The 21,252-nt window shown below is 40.9% G+C and overlaps 8 protein-coding genes across 10 annotated transcripts in view; 5 read left to right on the top strand and 3 right to left on the bottom strand.

Moving 5' to 3' along the window:
* The window catches only part of Ostgamma (oligosaccharide transferase gamma subunit), a 103,688-nt gene that overhangs the window by 72,898 nt on the left and 9,538 nt on the right, over nt 1-21,252 (bottom strand). The gene's annotated exons all lie outside the window — the stretch shown is intronic.
* Nucleotides 536-1,514, bottom strand: RpS13 (ribosomal protein S13). The gene is made up of 3 exons (XM_017149299.3): nt 1,388-1,514; nt 1,026-1,153; nt 536-947 (listed from the first exon to the last, which is right to left on the bottom strand). Exons 1-3 carry the CDS (start codon nt 1,408-1,410, stop codon nt 643-645), a joined length of 456 nt encoding a protein of 151 aa, XP_017004788.1. The 5' UTR covers nt 1,411-1,514; the 3' UTR covers nt 536-642.
* CSN8 (COP9 signalosome subunit 8) lies at nt 1,661-2,519 on the top strand. The gene is made up of 4 exons (XM_017149314.3): nt 1,661-1,813; nt 1,874-1,938; nt 2,001-2,176; nt 2,233-2,519. The coding sequence occupies exons 1-4, from the start codon at nt 1,757-1,759 to the stop codon at nt 2,481-2,483; spliced, it is 549 nt and encodes a 182-aa protein (XP_017004803.2). The 5' UTR covers nt 1,661-1,756; the 3' UTR covers nt 2,484-2,519.
* On the top strand, nt 3,003-8,190 carry Pp2A-29B (Protein phosphatase PP2A regulatory subunit A). Of its 3 annotated transcripts, XM_017149363.3 has the most exons (8): nt 3,004-3,346; nt 4,570-4,723; nt 4,791-5,209; nt 5,969-6,043; nt 6,106-6,871; nt 6,938-7,210; nt 7,829-7,872; nt 7,940-8,190. In XM_017149363.3, the coding sequence occupies exons 1-7, from the start codon at nt 3,263-3,265 to the stop codon at nt 7,831-7,833; spliced, it is 1,776 nt and encodes a 591-aa protein (XP_017004852.1). In that variant the 5' UTR covers nt 3,004-3,262; the 3' UTR covers nt 7,834-7,872; nt 7,940-8,190. The 3 variants fall into 3 exon arrangements, with proteins under 3 accessions (XP_017004850.2, XP_017004852.1, XP_017004851.1); XM_017149361.3 differs by lacking the exons at nt 7,829-7,872; nt 7,940-8,190 and adding an exon at nt 7,356-7,783 and having other exon boundaries at nt 3,003-3,346; XM_017149362.3 differs by having other exon boundaries at nt 3,005-3,346; nt 7,829-8,190.
* Nucleotides 8,619-15,377, top strand: LOC108062629 (pancreatic triacylglycerol lipase). Its single transcript, XM_017149379.3, has 6 exons — nt 8,619-8,773; nt 13,328-13,484; nt 13,547-13,613; nt 13,744-14,151; nt 14,642-15,016; nt 15,095-15,377. Exons 2-6 carry the CDS (start codon nt 13,457-13,459, stop codon nt 15,237-15,239), a joined length of 1,023 nt encoding a protein of 340 aa, XP_017004868.2. The 5' UTR covers nt 8,619-8,773; nt 13,328-13,456; the 3' UTR covers nt 15,240-15,377.
* On the top strand, nt 15,704-16,784 carry Wdr82 (WD repeat domain 82). Its single transcript, XM_017149375.3, has one exon. The coding sequence runs from the start codon at nt 15,790-15,792 to the stop codon at nt 16,741-16,743; it is 954 nt and encodes a 317-aa protein (XP_017004864.1). The 5' UTR covers nt 15,704-15,789; the 3' UTR covers nt 16,744-16,784.
* Nucleotides 16,763-18,039, bottom strand: LOC108062624 (mitochondrial ribosome-associated GTPase 2). Its single transcript, XM_017149374.3, has 2 exons — nt 17,860-18,039; nt 16,763-17,795 (listed from the first exon to the last, which is right to left on the bottom strand). Exons 1-2 carry the CDS (start codon nt 18,001-18,003, stop codon nt 16,812-16,814), a joined length of 1,128 nt encoding a protein of 375 aa, XP_017004863.2. The 5' UTR covers nt 18,004-18,039; the 3' UTR covers nt 16,763-16,811.
* On the top strand, nt 20,013-21,195 carry LOC108062579 (haloacid dehalogenase-like hydrolase domain-containing protein 2). Its single transcript, XM_017149311.3, has 4 exons — nt 20,013-20,192; nt 20,253-20,549; nt 20,609-20,825; nt 20,883-21,195. Exons 1-4 carry the CDS (start codon nt 20,056-20,058, stop codon nt 21,045-21,047), a joined length of 816 nt encoding a protein of 271 aa, XP_017004800.2. The 5' UTR covers nt 20,013-20,055; the 3' UTR covers nt 21,048-21,195.

The following is a 21,252-nucleotide window of genomic DNA, read 5'->3' on the forward strand; positions in this document are numbered from 1 at the left end:
TTTTGAGGGGTATGTACGTACATATGTATAAGAAGAGGGTGCAACAAGTGCAATTATAAGAATAGAAACAAACGAAATTCTAAGAGTTAAGTGAATTCGTAAAAATCTACATTAATTCAGGAAGCTGTAATCAAAAGTTATAAAGTCTGAAAACGTTTTTATAAAAATTGACCATTATTGAATGAATTAAAAACAAAATCATAATAACAAAACTTTTGTTTCAATTGAAATAACTATTGACGACTTAAAATTGAATATATATATTTAAGATTTTCAAGATAATCGAGCAATTTACTTGCATTATAAATACTAGTAGCCGATTCCTCCAAGTTAAATAAGGATTGGGCCTTAAATCTAAAACAATTTAATGATATTAATTGAAAAATTTAGACAAAAAGCGAAAGGAAGGCTATTTTTTTGCACCGAAATTTAATTTAAAGGACATTGGTGAGGCACTGAAATTTGCTTTTCTACCATCATTTCCATTACAATTTAAAACTGCACTTTCCTCCAAATGAAATAAATAGCACTGCAATTGTTTAGTCTATAAAATAGTTCCGATTTCCAGTTTTATTTGTTGGGTTTATTGGTTGTACATTGGTGGAAATGTAGGACCCCGCAAGACCTGAAAACGAAGACGACTTAGGCAACCAAGGCGGAGGCGGTGCTCGACTCGTATTTCCAGTTGGGCGGCAGGACGCTCTTGGTCTTGTAGTAGCGGGCCAGGCGGTGGATCCTGGACTCGACCAGAATCAGACGGAACTTGCCGTCCTTGTCCTTGCGGTTGCGCTCCAAATGCTTGCGGATGGCGACGGCCTTCTTGATCATGTGGTACAGATCCTCGGGAATGTCGGGCTTCAGACCCACCGACTTCATGATGCGCAGGATCTTGTTTCCGTTGACGAAACGCACCTGGGCAACTCCGTGCGAGTCACGCAGGATGATGCCTAAAGGGGGGGAGAGGGGGGCGAAAACCGGAATCGGTGTTAACATAACCTCAAACAACAACATATCTCGGCACTCACCGATCTTGGAGGGCGTCAGACCCTTCTTGCCCAGCTTCTTAATCTGGTCCTTGACATCCTCGGCGTTCAGCTTCAGCCAGGATGGGACAGTGCGTCTGTAGGGGAGGGCTGATTGGGAAATACCCTTGCTGCGGATAGGGAATACACGATTGTTAGTACGCGTTTATGGCGGCCCCTGTCAAAAGCCCAATACTACTACGTCTGCACCATGTGCTTGCCGTTGCGGTCGACTTTCGGCCCACTAAACCCCCCGGGGAATCGTGTTTATCACATTCATTCGATCATTCCGCACGGCAGGCACATTTTGCAAACACTCAGCTATGTGCAGCTGCATTGGAAACAATAAAAAATCGCATTTTTACCCAGGAGCGTGCATACGACCCATCTTGATAGTCTAGTTTTTGACACCGAAAAGAAGGTGGAGACTTTTGGCACGTTGACAGCTCTGCGATTGTGGAGACCTGTCAAAGCAGCTATCGATAGTTCCAGCTAAACGATATTTTTTATGAAACTGTGTTATTTCGTTTTGATTTTAAAAACCATAAATTACCGGATTTTTAAATTTATTTTTAGTGCATAATTATAAGAATATTTTTTACATTTAATTACTTCAACTATCGATATTGATAGCTAAACTCTACAAAACCTCAGGGTTGCTTTAGATAGGTTTCATCTCCAATCCCAGGCAAAACGGTCATATTATTGTTTTCGGACCAAGAATTTACAATAAAATGCATTTAAATAAATATAGCGAGCTGGTGGAGCGACTTGAGAACGAGGAATTCGAGGTGAGACGGTGCATAATCTGTGTACTCTATAAGAAAGTGACAAGCCCTTTATTTGCACAGCAAGTCGAATTGGGAGCTGAAGTCTACCAGCAGTTATTGGCGATTTATCTCTACCAAAACAAACTGTAAGTGCTGTATAATTAAGAGAACAACAACAATTTGATCAACTTCTTTGTATATATTTAAGGGCCGATGCCAAGTTGCTGTGGATGCGAATTCCGGCTAGATTAAAGGAGGACAAAGAACTGATTCAGCTGAACCTGCTCAACCTGGCCCTGCAAAACAATAACTATGCCGATTTCTTCAAAAACATCAAGTACGAGTGGTCCGAGAGAGTTAAGGCACCCGTGGAGGATCTCTTGGGTACGTTTTCCTATGAAAGTTTAAGATAAAGTTGTAAAATAAATATATCTTTTTAGTTAAACAACGCGAGGAGCTGTTTAGACTGATGGGCAGCGCCTATGTGTCCATCTACCAGCACAACCTCTTGGAATTGTCCTTGATGTCAGAGGACGAACTGAAGAATGCCTGCGCCGCCTTAAACTGGACTGAAGAGCTGGACGGCGACCGGGTGATCCTGAAACCCAAGGTCCAGGAAGCACCGCCCAGTCGTGCAAACGACGACCAGTTGCTCAAGCTGACTGAGTTTGTAACCTTCCTAGAGAATTAAGCTTCAATAAAGTTCATACAATTTTATAAGGGATAATATTTGTGAATTGGCAATCGTGCACTTTTCTTTTTTTATGTTAAATTAAATTATTTTTTTCGATTTTGCGTAAACATTCCATTTTAAACACCCTACAAACGGCCACACTGATAAGTATCGATATCTTAAATAGTTTGGAGTTGCTATATATTTTTTACCAGTAACATCCAGAATTCCGTATAATTATCTACAATACACGTAATTCCCGCTCATATTAAAAAAACGCCCTGAATCGTTGTGAAACATGTTAATTATTTCAAAAAACGCGCCGTTAGTTTTATAGCAACTAGCTTTTAAAAGGATATTTGTCAGTGCTTTAGATTAGTAAAATAGACTTAAGCATTCTAATCTAGCATCTCCTTAAGTCTAGTAAATTAATTTAATTAAATTTGCCTTCTAATTATTTTTCGAGTTAAATAATTTGTATTTTAAAAAAGTTATCGATGTGGCCGCTTCTTTAAGCACCGATAGTATCGAATAAAATCGATTTGCGTTCCAGCTCTACCGTTGTGTCACTTGAAGAAAAAACGACGTACGATTTTCATTTGAAAAGCAATCAAAGGATATTGTGTAGACTAATTGCAAAGTGGAGCAGGAAGAAAGAAGAAGCTTGCGATATTATTTTGTGACCCAGAACAAGCGAATTGCGAATCGCCAGAGGGCAAAATCCCGTTGATTGGCTGCCGAATAGAAAAACCGATTTTCAGTGCGTTTGTGTGTGAGCAGCAGCAACAGCGGAAAAAATGGCAGCGAGCGACAAATCGGTCGACGATTCTCTATATCCCATTGCGGTTCTGATCGACGAACTGAAGAACGAGGATGTTCAGGTTAGTCTAGGGCCTACGCCCCAATCTGGAGACCTCTTTCGGGAATTGGCGAAATATTCTATTGCTAAATTGGGGAAGCGTGCCCTCACCCACTGCGATTTCCCTTTCGTGGTATTTGTGCAAAAATGCGTCACTGTGTGTGCATGGCTATTTGTGTGTTGGTGGGAACAGGAAGAGGAAGAGCCTGTGCATTGAAAGCCCTGTTAAAATCATTCCAAAAATCCGATATACACAAGATTGGTGTTTTCCAGAATATCAATAAAATCTATTATCTATTAAAGGCGACTATTTGCATACGTTGCCATGATTACTTCGATTTTATTATCTCTCTTTTATGTATACATGTACATTATTTGCAAATACAATTTGTAACTTCTAGTTTTATAAATAGCAGCAAGGTTTTTATCAGTAATATCATTTGCGACTTACTAATTTGAAAAGAAGAGGGAAACATGAGATTATTTAGCAACAATTTAACGTATTTCTTTGTATTTGGAATAATGCGTGGGTGGAAACTAACTATTTTTTATTATTTAAAAACAAACTTGCTTATCTAAATGCTAATCTAATCTGTAAAAGAAAACAATTTGTAACCTTTAAAGCTGCCTAAGTTTATTTAGGTACTTTTTGTTTTTTATATATAACTGAAAAAAGATTAAATTTACTTTGAGCTAAATTATTTCGGAATCACATTTCGGTAGAGCATCATTTGAAGATAAACTGAGGTTAAACAATAAACAATGGTCGACCACGCCCTGTACATTTCACGTTTTATTTGAGTGATATCTCAACATTTGTTTATAAACATTAGAAATACTTGTTATTAGTAATTTATGACATTAATTAACTTTCACTTTGTAGTTAAAACCCCCTGTGCAGTGAGTTTTTTTTCCATGGTGTTAGAATTCATTATTATTAATCTAAACTAATATAAAATTGGACCTCTAAAAAACGGTCAGTAGCAAATTTCACCCAGAACGGATTGACATAAAAATCTAAAAAAATATTTAATATATTTATTAAAATATTTCGTATTTCGTTGTTATACTAATATTATGCCTAAATCTAAAATATCACATATCTTCTCCTTCTACCGAACAGCTTCGATTAAACTTTGATTTATTTGTTGTTATACTATTAACAGACGAAAATGTCCCTAACCTATTTTTTTATTATTTTGACTAAATCTAAAATATCACATATTTTCTCCTTCCACCGAACAGCTTCGATTAAACTCCATCAAGAAGCTGTCCACCATCGCATTGGCTTTGGGCGAGGAACGCACACGGTCCGAGTTGATTCCCTTCCTCACTGAGACCATCTATGATGAGGATGAGGTTCTCCTGGCCCTGGCCGACCAACTGGGCAACTTTACAAGTAAGCAAATAGATAGTAAATATATCTGCGAAATTTTCCCAACCACTTTTCCACCTTTTATTCCCAGGTCTCGTCGGCGGACCCGAGTTCGCCATGTACTTGATCCCGCCCCTCGAGAGTCTGGCCACCGTGGAGGAGACCGTGGTGCGGGACAAGGCTGTAGAATCTCTGCGCACCGTGGCCGCTGAGCACAGCGCCCAGGATCTGGAGATCCACGTGGTGCCGACTCTACAGCGCCTGGTATCCGGCGATTGGTTCACCTCTCGCACCTCCGCCTGCGGACTCTTCTCGGTCTGCTATCCCCGGGTCACGCAGCCCGTGAAGGCCGAGCTGCGCGCCAACTTCCGCAAGCTTTGCCAGGACGAGACACCCATGGTGCGCCGGGCTGCGGCCAATAAGCTGGGCGAGTTCGCCAAGGTCGTGGAGACCGAGTATCTCAAGTCGGACTTGATTCCAAACTTTGTGCAGCTGGCACAGGATGATCAGGTAAGCAGATAAGTTATTTACTATAATAAGCTTTTAATTGCATGGCTATATTTTCCAAAAATCAGAACTAATAAAATGATTAATTAGAATTAATAATGATGAAATTGACTATCCTTTATGCTCATAGGGCAGAACTACTTATTGAATCAATATACACTGGTGGCAAAAATTAAAGAAACGATTTGGTAGGGCCTGCTTTCTTCTCATTTTCTCACTAATGAATGCTGCAATAAATTTTTAACATTAAAATCGAAGATAACCTTATAATTTTTGCCTATATTTTCCGTTTTTTCTTTATTTTGGGCAGAGTTAACTTCTCAATTTCTTCAAAATAGACTACATTTATAAAAAAGATCATTTCAAAAGACGATTTGAGGGATCACAAGTCCTTAAAAAGCGATCCTGTACTTGTACAACTTAAAAAACAGAATGGTAACTGTAAACTACCTAAATGCGTTGTTGGGAACTAGATGGCCAGCCCAATTCGGGCTAAAAAGAAAATTAATTTTTTTTGGGACTTAAAATTTTTTTTAAAAATCTCTCGCTTGATGTAAATTTAGCTACTAGAATACACTTTAAACAAAAATGATAACCAAATTTATATCAGCTTTTATTAGTGAGAAAATGAGAAGAAAGCAGGCCCTACCAAATCGTTTCTATTATTTTTGCCACCAGTGTAAAGGGAATTTAAATTTTTCTGAAATTTAAATTTTTTATTACGGTCATTCCTAAAATACTAATTCTAACTCCTCAATTTAGGACTCTGTTCGTCTGTTGGCTGTGGAGGCCTGCGTCAGCATTGCCCAGCTGCTGCCCCAGGATGATGTGGAGCATGTAAGTGAATCAGCAAGGAAATCCAGCACCCTTTCTTACAAATATTATTTTAAAACCCTTAGCTGGTTCTGCCCACACTGCGTCAGTGCGCCAGCGACTCCTCGTGGCGGGTGCGCTATATGGTGGCCGAGAAGTTTGTCGACCTCCAAAAGGCCGTGGGACCGGAGATCACGCGGGTGGACTTGGTGCCCGCCTTCCAGTACTTGCTCAAGGACGCCGAGGCCGAGGTTCGCGCTGCGGTGGCCACCAAGGTGAAGGACTTCTGCGCCAACCTGGACAAGGTTAACCAGGTGCAGATAATCCTTAGCTCCATTCTGCCCTATGTGCGCGATCTCGTTTCGGACCCCAATCCGCATGTGAAGTCGGCCCTGGCTTCCGTGATCATGGGCCTGAGTCCGATGCTGGGCGCCTATCAGACGGTGGAGCAGCTGCTGCCCCTGTTCCTCATCCAGCTGAAAGATGAGTGCCCTGAAGTGCGCCTGAACATCATCTCGAATCTGGATTGCGTAAACGACGTCATCGGCATCCAGCAGCTGTCACAATCGCTTCTGCCGGCCATCGTCGAGTTGGCCGAGGATTCCAAGTGGCGCGTGCGCCTGGCCATCATCGAGTACATGCCTGCTTTGGCCGGTCAGTTGGGACAGGAGTTCTTCGACCAGAAGCTGCGCGGTCTCTGCATGGGCTGGCTCAACGATCACGTGTACGCCATTCGTGAGGCGGCCACTTTGAACATGAAGAAACTGGTCGAGCAGTTCGGAGCTCCCTGGGCCGAGCAGGCCATCATTCCCATGATTCTGGTTATGTCGCGCAACAAGAACTATTTGCACAGTGAGTGTTGGCTTTGAACCATTTCAAGACTTTTTGGATTTTTATTATAATTTTTTTCATTTATAGGAATGACCTGCTTGTTCTGCCTGAACGTTTTGGCGGAGGTCTGCGGCACAGATATCACCACCAAGCTGCTGCTTCCCACAGTCCTCCTGCTTGCCGCCGATCCCGTAGCCAACGTGCGCTTCAATGTGGCCAAGACCCTGCAGAAGATCTCGCCCTTCCTGGAGGCCAGCGTCATCGATGCCCAAGTGAAGCCCACACTCGACAAACTAAACGCGGACACGGACGTGGACGTCAAGCATTTTGCTGCACAGGCCATTGCCGGCATAGCAGCAGGTAAGCAATTGTTTTCCAATTTAAATCTTAAATTGCTATACATTTAAAAAGCAGCAAGTGGGAAATCACAGAGTTAGACAGAATAATTATATACAAATGTCCATTTGGGGTTGTTGCTTTAACTTATATTGCCATCCTGCTGTAGAAATGGAACTGAATGTGTTTAGAACGGCGGTGCCGCCTTGCATGGGTGCAAAAATTGAGGCCGCCATGGACTCGAAGCTGATCGTGGAACCTCCTCCACAGCCGGCGGCTAACGATGAAGATATTCTGCAGGAGATGAACGGCAAGGCAGCGGAGCCGCCCACGGTTGACTCGGAATGTTAGAGGATGAGTAGCCAACCATACGAAATGTGATGTGCTTCCCGCTGTCTCCAGCCAGTTCCACAGCCAATATGTTTAATCCCCTCTCGCCATGGCCCATGATACTCACATCTGTTTGTTTGTTCAAGATAACGAAGCTAGAAGTCAGATAAACGTGCGAATGCAGTGGACCAAGCTAATACTAATGTTGTTTCATATATTCTTCTGTATCTTTCCCGGTATCATCTCCACCACGTGGCCGTCTGTCTTTCCTACTCTGTGTTCTCGTGTGCAATAATATATATTTGTTTACAGCGTAATCAACCTTCTTGCATCTTTTTTATTCTATTTTTAAAACTGTATGTATTTAACGCCGGCAACAAAACATATTATGTAGCAACAACACTTAAGAACGGAAAATTGTAGTGGATCCCGGAAGGTGTTTAACGCTGCAGCCGATGCTGGATAAAGTGAAGGATGTGCGGATTGATGAAGGAGAAGTGCCACCAGGGCCAGCATGGGAGGAGACCCACTAAACGCGACACAGCTAAACATTACTACTTACATACTTATATTATATATAAATTACCATAGGCATAAAGATCATTATTAAAAACATGTGTAGAGTTTGGAACATTTGAACGCATCTGAATGCAAAATAAAATTGTAGTGAAACAATAAGGGTGTGAGCTTTTGAAGGGGTTTACATATTCTAGGTATTATCGTCAGTAATGTAAGTTATAAGTTTTTAAATTGATAGATCTTTCTTTACATTACTTTTTTTTTAACAAGAGAATATATTGATATATCGTTAAAACAATATTGGACATCTTTTAAATACAATTATTTGATTTACTTTATATAAAGTAGAAAGTTAATCATATTTCGAATACTTTTTATTCAAAATAAAATATATGTGCACTTTTATTTCACTTTAAATACATTATATATTCGAGTTCTTCTCATATTTTTTTTAATACCGAAAATGGAAAATCTTAAATATAATTTTTAAACTGTCAAAAATCACACTTTTATTTTCGAATTCAGCCCGATATCGATAGTCCCCCAACTGACACCTGGCGATAGTTGGGGCTTATTTATGGTTTTGTTTGGTTAGCCGTTTTGGTGGCGAGCACTTTTGAGCGAGAGATCAGTTGGACTTTTGCGACGGGGCGACGCGCATGTACAATTTCTCGTTTCGCTGCGCGTGGGTAAATGTTTGCCTAACTCTCGGTTTCGATTCCGAATCAACAACAACTCGTAAGTGCCATTGAATTACTCGTCTGGCTGTGGCGCTCGTAATCACCGTGGAATGGCGAGTCAATGGGGGAATCAGATGCAAATTTGATTGGGCAAATGGGTGGAACCAATCAATTATGTGTATATATGGGAAAACGGTGGTGTTTGTGTGCCCAAATACAGGCAAATGCCGACCATTATCAATTTCCCCACTGGTGTCGCAATCTCCGCGTCCGTTTTCCGTCCACTGACCTACGATCCACCATCCACCTGCCCCCCAGGCGACGCAACAAGTGTCCCCATATATACTATATCCACACTATAGGGTATGCGTTAATTACGCGCATATGTCAAAAATGCTGAGCTGTTATTACAATTATTGTTGCATTATTTTAGCTTTATTTTCGTTCGTATTCCCCCAAGTGGCGCGTTTTGTTAAGCGTTATTTTTTTTTACCTTCCGCCAAGTGCTTGGCGCCGATTCCCCGGTTCCACCATTATCTGACGGCTAATTTTCCCCCGATAAGCCGGAATATAAATTGAAGTGCTCTTTATTTATGTCCGCAGTAAGGTGTGTTTCAAAATTATACGACACCAACACACTTATTTTTGGAAATTTTTTAGCGTTGTTGTTGTCTATAGAAAGCGAAACATTTAAATGCAGATCGAAAGAACAATGTATGATGTGTACGAAAAAAAATACCACGCGTCCTTCATCCTCTTTTTAAGGATTTACCGCTAATTTTTCGAAATATAGTCTATTTTTCGGCTATGTGCGATCGTTTCATAATTATACGACACCATCGATTTTTTCCGGTTCCAATGATCAAACTTGACCGAAATTTTTTTTCTGGTTAAATATAAACCAAAAGGTTCCATTTTGAGAGTAATCCAGCCCAAAGGTCCTTTCAATCTTCAACCAATACATAAATATTGAATATGTCTCTCTACACCTTAAAAAAGTAGTTTTTCGAAGTCATATCCCACAATTCGTCTTAACTTTTGTCTGGTCAATATTCTTAGCACTTTTGAATCAAATAAAAATCCTTTTCAGTTCATTACATGCACGAAACAGACCTCAAAAATCTTTTTTTAAAGGATTGCCCTTTTGGAACCAAACTGTTTTATTCCAAAAATATTTGATTTTGGGCGATACTTTCTGTCAGAATGCAAAAATTTGTTCTTCAAAACCTTAATAAACTTTCCACATTTCACGATTGGAACATTTGAAATGCGATCCCCAGTCTGCGCCACTTTGAAGTTTTTTCGAAATTTTTTCATACGAATTTGAGTGTTTTCTCCATGGGATTTCATTCGGGGGGCGCAGACTGGTGATCGCATTTCAAATGTTCCAATCGTAAAATGTGGAAAGTTTATTAAGGTTTTAAAGAACAAATTTTTGCATTTTGACAGGAAGTATCGCTCAAAATCAAATATTTTTGGAATAAAACAGTTTGGTTCCAAAAGGGCAATCCTTTAAAAAAAGATTTTTGAGGTCTGTTTCGTGAACGTAATACACTGAACAGGATTCTTATTTGATTCAAAAGTGTTAGGAATATTGACCAGACCAAAGTTAAGACGAATTGTGGGATATGACTTCGAAAAACTACTTTTTTAAGGTGTAGAGAGACATATTCAATATTTATGTATTGGTTGAAGATTGAAAGGACCTTTGGGCTGGATTACTCTCAAAATGGAACCTTTTGGTTTATATTTAACCAGAAAAAAAATTTCGGTCAAGTTTGATCATTGGAACCGGAAAAAATCGATGGTGTCGTATAATTATGAAACGATCGCACATAGCCGAAAAATAGACTATATTTCGAAAAATTAGCGGTAAATCCTTAAAAAGAGGATGAAGGACGCGTGGTATTTTTTTTCGTACACATCATACATTGTTCTTTCGATCTGCATTTAAATGTTTCGCTTTCTATAGACAACAACAACGCTAAAAAATTTCCAAAAATAAGTGTGTTGGTGTCGTATAATTTTGAAACACACCTTATAACGGCGAAATTGAGGCAAAAAAAAAGGCCGGTACTTAAATTACGATTGCGTTGGGGAGGCAACCAGGGTCAGGGGGCCGCGATTTCCCCACATATTCACACAGTTTGACTTCCCTAAGTCCAATTTAATTGTTATTCAAGTGTCCATAACTTGTAAACGGTAGTTCCGGGCTACTTTAATATTTCTGGAAATATATTACTGGAGTTTTTTCCCAAAATTTGAGACATGTACTTAAAGTTAAATGCTAGCTTAGTCATGCTTTAAGTAATATATGATTACACAGGTCAACAAAATGGACTTTATTAAAAGGTGCAGGCCTATTGGCATTAAAACATGTTAATATAGACGTATATAAGCATATCTGCATACTTAGTTTTCGCGTTTAACGGGTGGTATTTGGGCAATCGCGGTTTGAAAAAAATAGCAACATTTAATTTTTTGATTTAAGATATCTTCGAGGGTCTGTGCTCAGTTGTAATAATACCTATGCCAAAAAATTGGTTAGATGCCCTTCTACATTATTGCACTTAAGGTTCCATCATAATGTGAGTCAATCACAGCCTATGAGCCATTGAAGTAATTTGTTCACCTCTATTCCCAACCAACTTGATGCGGTGAACACGCTTAAAAAAATACAAGGAAAAATATATGCCCTAAAATATTTTACAGGCATCTAGAGGCGTCTTTCACCGAATTTTTAAGACAAATAAGACCATTGTACGTCGAAGGATGGAATTTATAGGATTTTTTCCGTAAGAACTTAAAAAGTAACAACTATTTTTAAATCTCATTTTACATAAATATCTGACACATTCGTAAAAATTTGCCTTTCAATTTGGTTAGCAGTAGGCGCCGAACATAGAAAAATTATATTTTTAAGGGGTTAATATGCCTTAAAAAAATCCCCACCACAATTTTAAGGCGACGCCACTGTTATCTTTAAAAAGCCTACTGTGTAAAATCACGACAAACTCGTTACGTAAGAGTGACTCTAAAATACTTGTTACTTTTCCCATTCTTACGGAAAAAATTCTATAAATTCCATTTTTCGAAGTACAATAGTGGGATTTATCTCAAAAATTCGGTGAAAGACGCCTCTAGATGCATGTAAAATATTTTAGGGCACATATTTTTCCGTGTATTTTTTTAAGCCTGTTCACCGCATCAAGTTGGTTGTAAATAGAGGTGAACAAATTACTTCAATGGCTCATAGGCTTTTATTAACTCAAATAATGATGGAACCTTAAATGCAATTATGTAGAAGGGCATCTAAGCAATTTTTTGGCATAGGTATTATTACAACTGAGCACAGACCCTCGAAGATATCTTAAATGAAAATATAAAATGTTGCTACTTTTTTCAAACCGCGATTGCACAAATACCACCCGTTAAACGCGAAAACTAAGTATGCAGATATGCTTATATCCGTCTATATTAACACAATTTAATGCCCATAGGGCTGCACCAAAAACACTGTTGGCCTGTGTTATTCATGTATCTCAGAGCCCAGAATGAATCAACAGCTAAGTAGTTCAGTCTATTTTCTCAGTTTCAAAATACAATTCATCAGAAACCTATGATATAAAGATTCGGATTATAAAAACAATAATTTACCAAATCAAAGCTGATGGTAGTCCAAGCTAAGGACGTAATACTGTAGCTTACAAGTGTGTTGGTTTGGCATTGCTGTAATTTCAAGTCTGCATATTCAAGCATTGTAGTTTGTTCACTTAGACCCCGGGTTAAGGTAATCTGTGGCAATGGACAGTGGGCCCTAGAGCTGCTTAAACTGACACTTGACAAACATTTACTCTTTTTTATTTCTTTTATTAGAGGTGTAAGATCAAAGTTTTTAGGGCTTAGGATGACCAGTCAAATTTTGAGAGTTTTATATTTTTATTAGATAAGTTTTCAATGGTTTCCTTGATAAGATATACTACAAAATGCGATTAAAGTAGGAACTTAAATCGGAACTTATCTTTTGAGAGGCTCTAGTTTACATTATTTCATTGAAAAAATTTTAAACCAAGGTTCTAGAAACCAAAACGTTAAAATAATTAAACCAAGCTGATACTCAAACTCAAAACCCACAATTTAATGATATTACAGTTTTTTAGTTTCCGTAATTTGCAATTTGAGACTGGTTAACTTTGTCGCTGGTGTTGCAATTTTAATTGTACGATATGTGAATGGTGATTGTTGAAATTAGTAGACCAACTGGCGACAATATTTTTATAGCTTTCATTAATCGTCCAATCACCCTAAAATTACGCCTCAAGTGCATAATGGGATTAACGTTCGATTAAACTTGTTCAGCCCCACCGAAGTGGGTGAATAATTGGGGGTTCTAAAATATTCAAGTGCCCAAAATCGGATGTTCCACTGTAGGTTCACATGAATGATGCATGGACGGGCAAAAGTTTGGACCTCCAGCCGGACTTTGGCGCCGTTTTGGTGCCACTCGTGTGATTCACGATGCTCATGTCGCAAGCCTTTTTCGGCCGCACTCACTATCTTATCCGAAAAAGATTGAAATTTAATTAGAGCTATCAATTTCAATGGGTTCCAGGCCACGCCACATCGCACTAATCCGGCTCAGTCTTTGCCAATCACCGCATGGGAGCAGAGGATATCCGGACAGCCCACTGGCCACGTAATCAATCATTTTATGGACTAATAGCCCACAACCCCCAGTAAAATGCACAAGGCCATTAAAAACAAATCCAGTAAGTGAGTAAGCGAAAATGGAAAATTCCGCTAATACGATTTGGATAATTATTTTGCTCAGGGTTGCTCTGTGGACTCAAGAACTCCAAGGCGGATCTGACGACGGCTAAGTTTATACTATATTATGGGTAAGTAATAACGTGTATCTATGTAATCCTTAATAATTTCTAGAAAACATAAATATTTTTCTATTAGATCTAAATTTATTTTTAATTTTTATCCAAGAATTTTCCTAAAGTTTAATCGTTTTACCCACAGACCGACGGTAGCAGATAGCGATATCTATGACCTAACCGATTTCCAGAGTCTTCTGGAGGATATACACTTGGATTTGGCCAAGAATACTGTGCTCTATTTGCATGGCTATCTGGAAGATCCCGATGTGGAGAGCATTCACGTCATAGCCGAGGCCTATTTGGAGCGAAAGGATACCAACCTTATCGTCCTGGACTGGGGTGAACTGGCCGATGGCAATTACATGTTCGATGCCTTCCCCAACCTCAAGCAATTGGGCCCCGAGTTGGCCAAGATCCTGCTCAAAATGTTCGACCATGGCCTGGACATTGACAAGTTTCACATTGTTGGACATTCGATGGGTGGCCAATTGGCCGGGCTCCTGGGTCGCGAGATTATCAAGAGATCCAAAGGTGCTCGAAAGCTGAAAAGGTGAGAGGGGGTTCCTAAATTCCCAATTTTACATTTATGGGTCTATCGATTATATTGTTTTTTATGGGATATTAATTGGTTCGTTGGTTTTGTAATGTTATTTAGTTGGTTTTATTATTTTTTGATATGAAATTAATATGTTCATCCACTGAAAAAAATTAATTTCAAATTAATATGCTTATTCACTTGAACAAATTAAATTCTAACTGAAATATAATAAAATGCATGATCCATTTAATTTTAAAAAGTATTTACTTCTTTATTTATTTAGTATGTTTTATTACTTTTTTAAATGAAAATAATATGTTTATCCACTTGGAAAAAAAGTTAAAATTAATATGGTCAATTAGCATTGCTTATTCACTTGAAAAAATGAATTTCTAATTGAAAAATAATAAAATGCATAATCCAAATAATTTGAAAATGTATTTACCTCTTTAAAATGAAATTTTAACGGAATATTTATTAAATTTCTTAAAAATGTCCTTAGGATTTCCGCCCTGGACCCCGCCTTTCCGCTCTTCTATCCGGGAGCCCACCTGTCTGCCAGTGATGCGAAATTTGTGGATGTGATACACACGGATGCCTGGCTATATGGTGCTCCGACGAGCACCGGGACGGCGGACTTCTGGCCCAACGGCGGCAACAGCCTGCAGCCGGGCTGTCCGAAGCGCAACTACAAGATGCTCAGCGACAACGATTTGTCCAGTCACCGGCGAAGCTGGTGGTTCTGGGCCGAGAGCGTCTCGGATCGGTATCCCATCGGATTCGATGCTGTGTCCGCCAAGAAATGGTCGGACTTCAAGCAAAACAAGACGACGGAGACTTGCCCGCCGGTGGTGATGGGTCACCATTGCCCCACATCGTAAGTACTGCCAGCCCTCGAGGTTAAACCTAAATTTCTATGCCGTAAATTAATTATTTGAATTATGGTTAATTGCAGAATTCATGGCGATTTTTACTTACAAACCAACGGACAAACACCTTTTGCTCGTGGAAAGGAGGGCACTGTGTACGTGGAGCCCAATCAGCTGCTAGGAAATACCCACAGTATCACCTGTGATAGCCCTCCGCAGCAAACGAATTAAATTGATCATTAGCAATTGCACTGTGTACATTTGAAATGTAGCTAAATTAATGTTGTTTCTCCTTACATTCGCCTTACATCACATTTTGCTATACGAGAAATATATACTTAAATTTTGTTGTTGACCAAAAAAAATGTATGTTTATTTATTTATTTATATAAAGCTAGCTTACAGTGTAAAACTATGAGCTAACTGAGAGTTTTAGAGCGCTAGAAACTAAGGCTTTCGACTACTGTATATTTTATTGAGGGAAAGTGAAACGAGATGATTTTGTTGATGTTGGCGTAATTTTCTTTCATTTCTTGAGTAATTTGTTTTTATAAATACAAATAACCGTTAGTAAGTTTGGCGCACTTTTAAAAAATTCAAAATCAGCTTACTGGTTCCGCTCCACCGATTCATCCCGGAACCACTCACAGTTCCCTAGTTCGATATCGATAGCGAGCAACAACCTATCGAGCCGCGGACTGCCATCGCTAGCAGAGCCTTGCGTCAAAAAAATTCAATTGACAACAAAAAACAAATCCGAAATTTAATCCGGCGGCTCAAAATGAAGATAAAACTAATCGATCCCGTGGTGCGCAGCTTCAAGGTGGCCAAGATCTTCCGCGAGAACACGGACAAGATCAACGCCATTGACTTTGCGCCGAACGGGGAGCACCTGATTTCGTGCAGCGAGGATGACCAGATCGTGATCTACGATTGCGAAAAGGGAACGCAGTCGCGCACGGTGAACTCGAAGAAGTACGGCGTGGACTTGATTCACTTCACCCATGCCAACAACACGGCCATCCACAGTTCCACCAAGGTGGACGACACCATCCGGTATCTGAGTTTGCACGACAACAAGTATCTGCGCTACTTTCCCGGCCACACCAAGAAGGTCATCTCGCTGTGCATCTCTCCCGTGGAGGACACCTTCCTCTCCGGCTCGCTGGACAAGACGCTGCGCCTGTGGGACCTACGTTCGCCCAACTGCCAGGGATTGATGCACCTCTCCGGCCGACCCATCGCCGCCTACGATCCCGAGGGCCTGATCTTCGCCGCCGGCGTCAATTCGGAGAGCATCAAGCTGTACGATCTGCGCTCCTTCGACAAGGGACCCTTCGTCACGTTCAAGCTCAACCAGGAGAAGGAGTGCGACTGGACGGGCCTGAAGTTCTCGCGCGACGGCAAAACGATTCTGATCAGCACAAATGGATCGGTTATCCGACTGGTCGACGCCTTTCACGGCACTCCGCTGCAAACGTTCACCGGCTATCCGAACAACAAGGGCATCGCCATCGAGGCGAGCTTCAGCCCGGACTCGCAGTTCATCTTCTCGGGCAGCACCGATGGACGCGTGCACATCTGGAACGCCGACACGGGCAACAAGGTCTCCGTGCTGAATGGCGATCATCCGGGACCGGTGCAGTGCGTCCAGTTCAATCCCAAGTACATGATGTTGGCCTCTGCATGCACCAACATGGCCTTCTGGCTGCCCACCTCCGAGGAGGGATTGTAATTGAATGTTTCCCGCTTGCTTAGCTCATAAGATTAAAGTTTAATTTATAAATAACAAACGAAATTAACTTAAGACGCAGCTTGATCGTATCTTTTGCGTATGCTTTTAAGGAGCTCTCCCAGATTGTGACCCATCTTGGCGCTGATGCCCAGCACGGGATTCTCTAGCCTGCGCTGCAGCTCCTCGAAATTACTTTGACCCTCCGCCACATCCAGTTTGTTGGCCACCACCAGTTGCGGGCGACTGGCTAGGCTTCCTCCGAACTTCCGCAACTCGTGCATGAGCTGCTCGTAGTGCGTCCAAGGCTCCGCGGCACTGGCGTCTAGGAGAAATAGTAACAAGCTGCATCGTTCGGCGTGCTTTAGGAACTGTATGCCCAATCCCTTGTTCAAATGGGCATCGGGCACGAGTCCTGGAAGATCTGCGATGGTCAGCTGAACGTGATCATCGTACTGCACGGTGCCCAGATGAGGACGCAGCGTGGTGAAGGCGTAGGGAGCCACCTTTGGCTTGGCCCGCGTCAGGGCATTCAGCAGGGTGCTCTTGCCCGCATTTGGATAGCCAATCAGGCCCACATCCGCCATGCTGCGGAGCTCCAGGGTGTAGGAGAGATCCTCGCCAGTGGGTCCGTATTCGCAGACCTTGGGACTCGTTTCCTTGTCGGTGGTAAAGAAGCGATTGCCCTTGCCGCCGGCTCCACCGCGAGCGGCCACAAACATGAGGTCCGCCTGCCCGAGATCGCCGACAATTAGACCCTGGGCATTCCTGATCACCGTTCCAATGGGCACCTTAATCACCGCATGCTTGGCGTTCTTGCCATGGCAATCCTTGGAGCCGCCCCTCTCCCCCTCCTCCGCCTTGAGCACGCTGCCCACGTGGTTGAAGTTGCGCACATCGTTGGAGGCCTGGAAAACCACATGGCCACCGTGGCCACCGTCGCCGCCATCCGGACCGGCGCGCTCATTGCACCACAGCTGCAGGAAGGAAACGCAGCCGTCGCCACCTTTCCCGCCGATGGCTCGGATCCGCTTGGCATCCGAGAAGTACTGCGACTGGAAGGGATCACCAAAATCGAGCTAAAGTTATGTAAATCTTATGGGAATCTGAAGATCTTACCTCTTTCCGGTTCGATTTCGCCTTCTTTGGACGCAGGGCAGTGGCCACCTGGCAGTAATTAGCTATCAGTCCAGATGGTCTAGCATTTCTGGATATATCCAAGGAAATCCGCGCCAGGAAAGATCTGCCGGTAGAAAACAACATTGCTAAAGCTTAGGTAGGCATGGGCGGGGGCAAAAAAACATCTGTTCGAGGGGGTCATACGAAAAATAAAAGTGCAGTTTTATACCGAAATAAGAGTGGTCTTTTCAGAAAAATTTTGAGAGAAATTTTGAAGGTGCGAGGGGGTCTTACGAGAAATATAAGAAAAGTTGTATACCGAAATACGGTTAGTCTGTTCAGATCCTTTTTTATTATTATTTAAGATTATTTAATGTTCGTTAAAGTAAAGAAAGGGCATAGCAGACTTACCTAGGGAAAACGGCCCCCAGCGATTTTTAAAAATTTTGAATCAGCGATGGTAGATAATTAGAAGGAGAATATGGAAACCAATTTTCAAAGCTATTGGACATTTGGCTGAGGAGTAATCGTCTGCAATCCAAAAATGTATTTAAGCTTATATCTGACCAACGGAAACGCTTAACTGAAAATTAGTGATGAGAAATCAAAGGGATAAGAAATAGGTCCTCGCTAAAAAAGCTTGGAATTTTTAAGACTTTTTAAAAGTGCAGAAAACCGCGATTAAAATTTTCAAAAAAAATTTTGACCACTTTCAAGTTTTGGCAACACCACCAATTTTTTACAGCTCCTGTGTCTTTTAACCATTGAATTAATAAAAAAAAATCATAATTTTATAGGTGGTGCAACAGTGTCAAAGAAAGGAAAAACTAGATTTCAAGTAGTTTTGTGGGACTTTTTCTACAACCCGGCCACCCCAGTTTTTTTTTTTAAGTTTTTGAAGTGCACAGTACCAACTTGATTGCAAAGCCCATTGCTTCCAATATTTATTCTCACACCTATTTTGGCACTATCATCACTCTTTTGCCGTATTTTGGCGTTAGAAAGAAAACACGAAATCAATTTTATCTTTCGAGCAGAAAGCACGATTTGCATAATTCAAAAGCAGAAATATCTGTCTTTTCATGGCCGATAACGAGATAAAAAAATAATGCTTTCAGACCATTGATGACCCAGCGATACCATTTTTTAAGTCCAAAAGTAGGCTTTTAATATGTAATACACAAAATTGTATATGCTTTGGAAAAAAGTAATAGGTCAATGAAAAGAATTCATAGCGAATTCCTCAACGGAGATCCCACATTAAATCCAGTGAATTGGGATAGAATGGTATTTTTTAAACTTACCTATTGGCCGAAATCCTACTTTTGGACTTAAAAAATTGTCTGAACATCTATGGTCTGAAAGCATTATTTTTTTATCTCGTATTCGGCCATGAAAAGACAGATATTTCTGCTTTTGAATTATGCAAATCGTGCTTTCTGCTCGAAAGATAAAATTGATTTCGTGTTTTCTTTCTAACGCCAAAATACGGCAAAAGAGTGATGATAGTGCCAAAATAGGTGTGAGAATAAATATTGGAAGCAATGGGCTTTGCAATCAAGTTGGTACTGTGCACTTCAAAAACTTAAAAAAAAAAACTGGGGTGGCCGGGTTGTAGAAAAAGTCCCACAAAACTACTTGAAATCTAGTTTTTCCTTTCTTTGACACTGTTGCACCACCTATAAAATTATGATTTTTTTTTATTAATTCAATGGTTAAAAGACACAGGAGCTGTAAAAAATTGGTGGTGTTGCCAAAACTTGAAAGTGGTCAAAATTTTTTTTGAAAATTTTAATCGCGGTTTTCTGCACTTTTAAAAAGTCTTAAAAATTCCAAGCTTTTTTAGCGAGGACCTATTTCTTATCCCTTTGATTTCTCATCACTAATTTTCAGTTAAGCGTTTCCGTTGGTCAGATATAAGCTTAAATACATTTTTGGATTGCAGACGATTACTCCTCAGCCAAATGTCCAATAGCTTTGAAAATAGGTTTCCATATTCTCCTTCTAATTATCTACCATCGCTGATTCAAAATTTTTAAAAATCGCTGGGGGCCGTTTTCCCTAGGTAAGTCTGCTATGCCCTTTACCCATTTTAAAGGCACAACAAAATCGAGCTACGCCCCTGGAAAATCACCTGCTGATACACAAAACATATCGAAAGGACTATCGGCAATCGAACCAGCTGGAAGCTATCAAATGTTGTTGTTTTTGGCAGGAAGCAGGAGCTTTTCACACTTGCGAAGGATGTCTATCAAAGGAGCCCTCATTGATCTCAGCGGAACCCTGCATGTGGAGGATGAACCTACTCCAAATGCAGTTGAGGCTTTGAAAAGGTGCTACTACAAGTGATATTACAATAAAATCCAACCTAAAAGCACAAGTTTCTTTTGCAGACTCCGTGAATCTGGTGTGGAGGTCAAGTTCGTAACGAATACCACCAAGGATTCCAAGGGCACTCTGCACGAAAGGCTCTGCAGGATTGGTTTCCAACTTGACCCCTCTGAGATCTACAGCTCCTTGAGCGCAGCAGTGGACTTTGTGGAGGATGAGAAACTGAATCCTTACTATATCCTGTCTGAGGATGCGCGCCAGGACTTTCCGCCGGAGGATACCAAGCGCTATCAGGATTCAGTTGTGATAGGACTGGCTCCAAAGGCTTTTAACTATGACAAACTGAACGAGGCTTTCAAGTGGGTATCGTAATAATATATATCCTAATCATATCCTAACATCCCAATCTTTCCAATAGAGTTCTCCTGGAGAATAAGAATCACAAACTGGTGGCCGTGCATCAGGGTAAATACTACAAACGCGCCGATGGCCTGGCGTTGGGACCGGGATGCTTTGTTAAGGGTTTGGAATATGCCACCGGAAGAACCGCCAAAGTGATTGGCAAACCGAATCCGTACTTCTTCGAAGGAGCTCTGGATGGTCGGGATCCCGCCACCTGTGTTATGATAGGAGATGTGAGTGGGATCTTATATAATGAGTAGTATCTATTATAATTCCTCGATACTTTCCAGGATGCCCACGATGACATTGTCGGCGCCATGAGCGTGGGCATGCAGGGAATCCAGGTCAAGACGGGCAAATATCTGCCAGATGTCCAGCCATCGCCTCCTCCAACAGCTCTGGTGGAGAACTTTGCCGAGGCAGTCGATTGGATAATACAGAAAAACAAATCTTAAGCTATAAGCTATGTGTTCTTAAAAAAAATGTGTGTGACATATTTAACCTTAAATGTAGTTATTGACAAATTATTCATTTAATGTATAATTCAATAAGGCATTACTATTATCTTTAGAGTTTGAAAAGTAATTAAATGTGTAAATTGAGTTTATACTGTAGTTTTCCCTTAAAGTCAAAGACACATTTGGGTATTTATTATAAGTG

The sequence above is a fragment of the Drosophila takahashii genome, chromosome 2L (genome assembly GCF_030179915.1).
Source record: "Drosophila takahashii strain IR98-3 E-12201 chromosome 2L, DtakHiC1v2, whole genome shotgun sequence".
Lineage (NCBI taxonomy): Eukaryota > Metazoa > Arthropoda > Insecta > Diptera > Drosophilidae > Drosophila > Drosophila takahashii.

Excerpts from the sequence above, each read along its gene's own strand:
- LOC108062629 (XM_017149379.3), top strand. The coding sequence starts at position 13,457 with ATGCACAAGGCCATTAAAAACAAATCCA. Across the intron at positions 13,485-13,546 it reads GGCCATTAAAAACAAATCCA|GGTTGCTCTGTGGACTCAAG; the intron begins GTAAGTGAGTAA and ends TATTTTGCTCAG. Across the intron at positions 14,152-14,641 it reads GGTGCTCGAAAGCTGAAAAG|GATTTCCGCCCTGGACCCCG; the intron begins GTGAGAGGGGGT and ends AAATGTCCTTAG.
- Wdr82 (XM_017149375.3), top strand. The coding sequence starts at position 15,790 with ATGAAGATAAAACTAATCGATCCCGTGGTGCGCAGCTTCAAGGTGGCC.
- LOC108062579 (XM_017149311.3), top strand. The coding sequence starts at position 20,056 with ATGTTGTTGTTTTTGGCAGGAAGCAGGAGCTTTTCACACTTGCGAAGG. Across the intron at positions 20,193-20,252 it reads GCAGTTGAGGCTTTGAAAAG|ACTCCGTGAATCTGGTGTGG; the intron begins GTGCTACTACAA and ends TTTCTTTTGCAG. Across the intron at positions 20,826-20,882 it reads CCTGTGTTATGATAGGAGAT|GATGCCCACGATGACATTGT; the intron begins GTGAGTGGGATC and ends GATACTTTCCAG.
- CSN8 (XM_017149314.3), top strand. The coding sequence starts at position 1,757 with ATGCATTTAAATAAATATAGCGAGCTGGTGGAGCGACTTGAGAACGAG. Across the intron at positions 1,814-1,873 it reads TTGAGAACGAGGAATTCGAG|CAAGTCGAATTGGGAGCTGA; the intron begins GTGAGACGGTGC and ends TTATTTGCACAG. Across the intron at positions 1,939-2,000 it reads TATCTCTACCAAAACAAACT|GGCCGATGCCAAGTTGCTGT; the intron begins GTAAGTGCTGTA and ends TATATATTTAAG.
- RpS13 (XM_017149299.3), bottom strand. The coding sequence starts at position 1,410 with ATGGGTCGTATGCACGCTCCTGG. Across the intron at positions 1,154-1,387 it reads GGTCGTATGCACGCTCCTGG|CAAGGGTATTTCCCAATCAG; the intron begins GTAAAAATGCGA and ends CCCTATCCGCAG. Across the intron at positions 948-1,025 it reads TCTGACGCCCTCCAAGATCG|GCATCATCCTGCGTGACTCG; the intron begins GTGAGTGCCGAG and ends CCCCCCCTTTAG.
- LOC108062624 (XM_017149374.3), bottom strand. The coding sequence starts at position 18,003 with ATGTTGTTTTCTACCGGCAGATCTTTCCTGGCGCGGATTTCCTTGGAT. Across the intron at positions 17,796-17,859 it reads CGAAATCGAACCGGAAAGAG|TCGCAGTACTTCTCGGATGC; the intron begins GTAAGATCTTCA and ends GATCCCTTCCAG.
- Pp2A-29B (XM_017149361.3), top strand. The coding sequence starts at position 3,263 with ATGGCAGCGAGCGACAAATCGGTCGACGATTCTCTATATCCCATTGCG. Across the intron at positions 5,210-5,968 it reads AGCTGGCACAGGATGATCAG|GACTCTGTTCGTCTGTTGGC; the intron begins GTAAGCAGATAA and ends TCCTCAATTTAG. Across the intron at positions 6,044-6,105 it reads CCCAGGATGATGTGGAGCAT|CTGGTTCTGCCCACACTGCG; the intron begins GTAAGTGAATCA and ends TAAAACCCTTAG.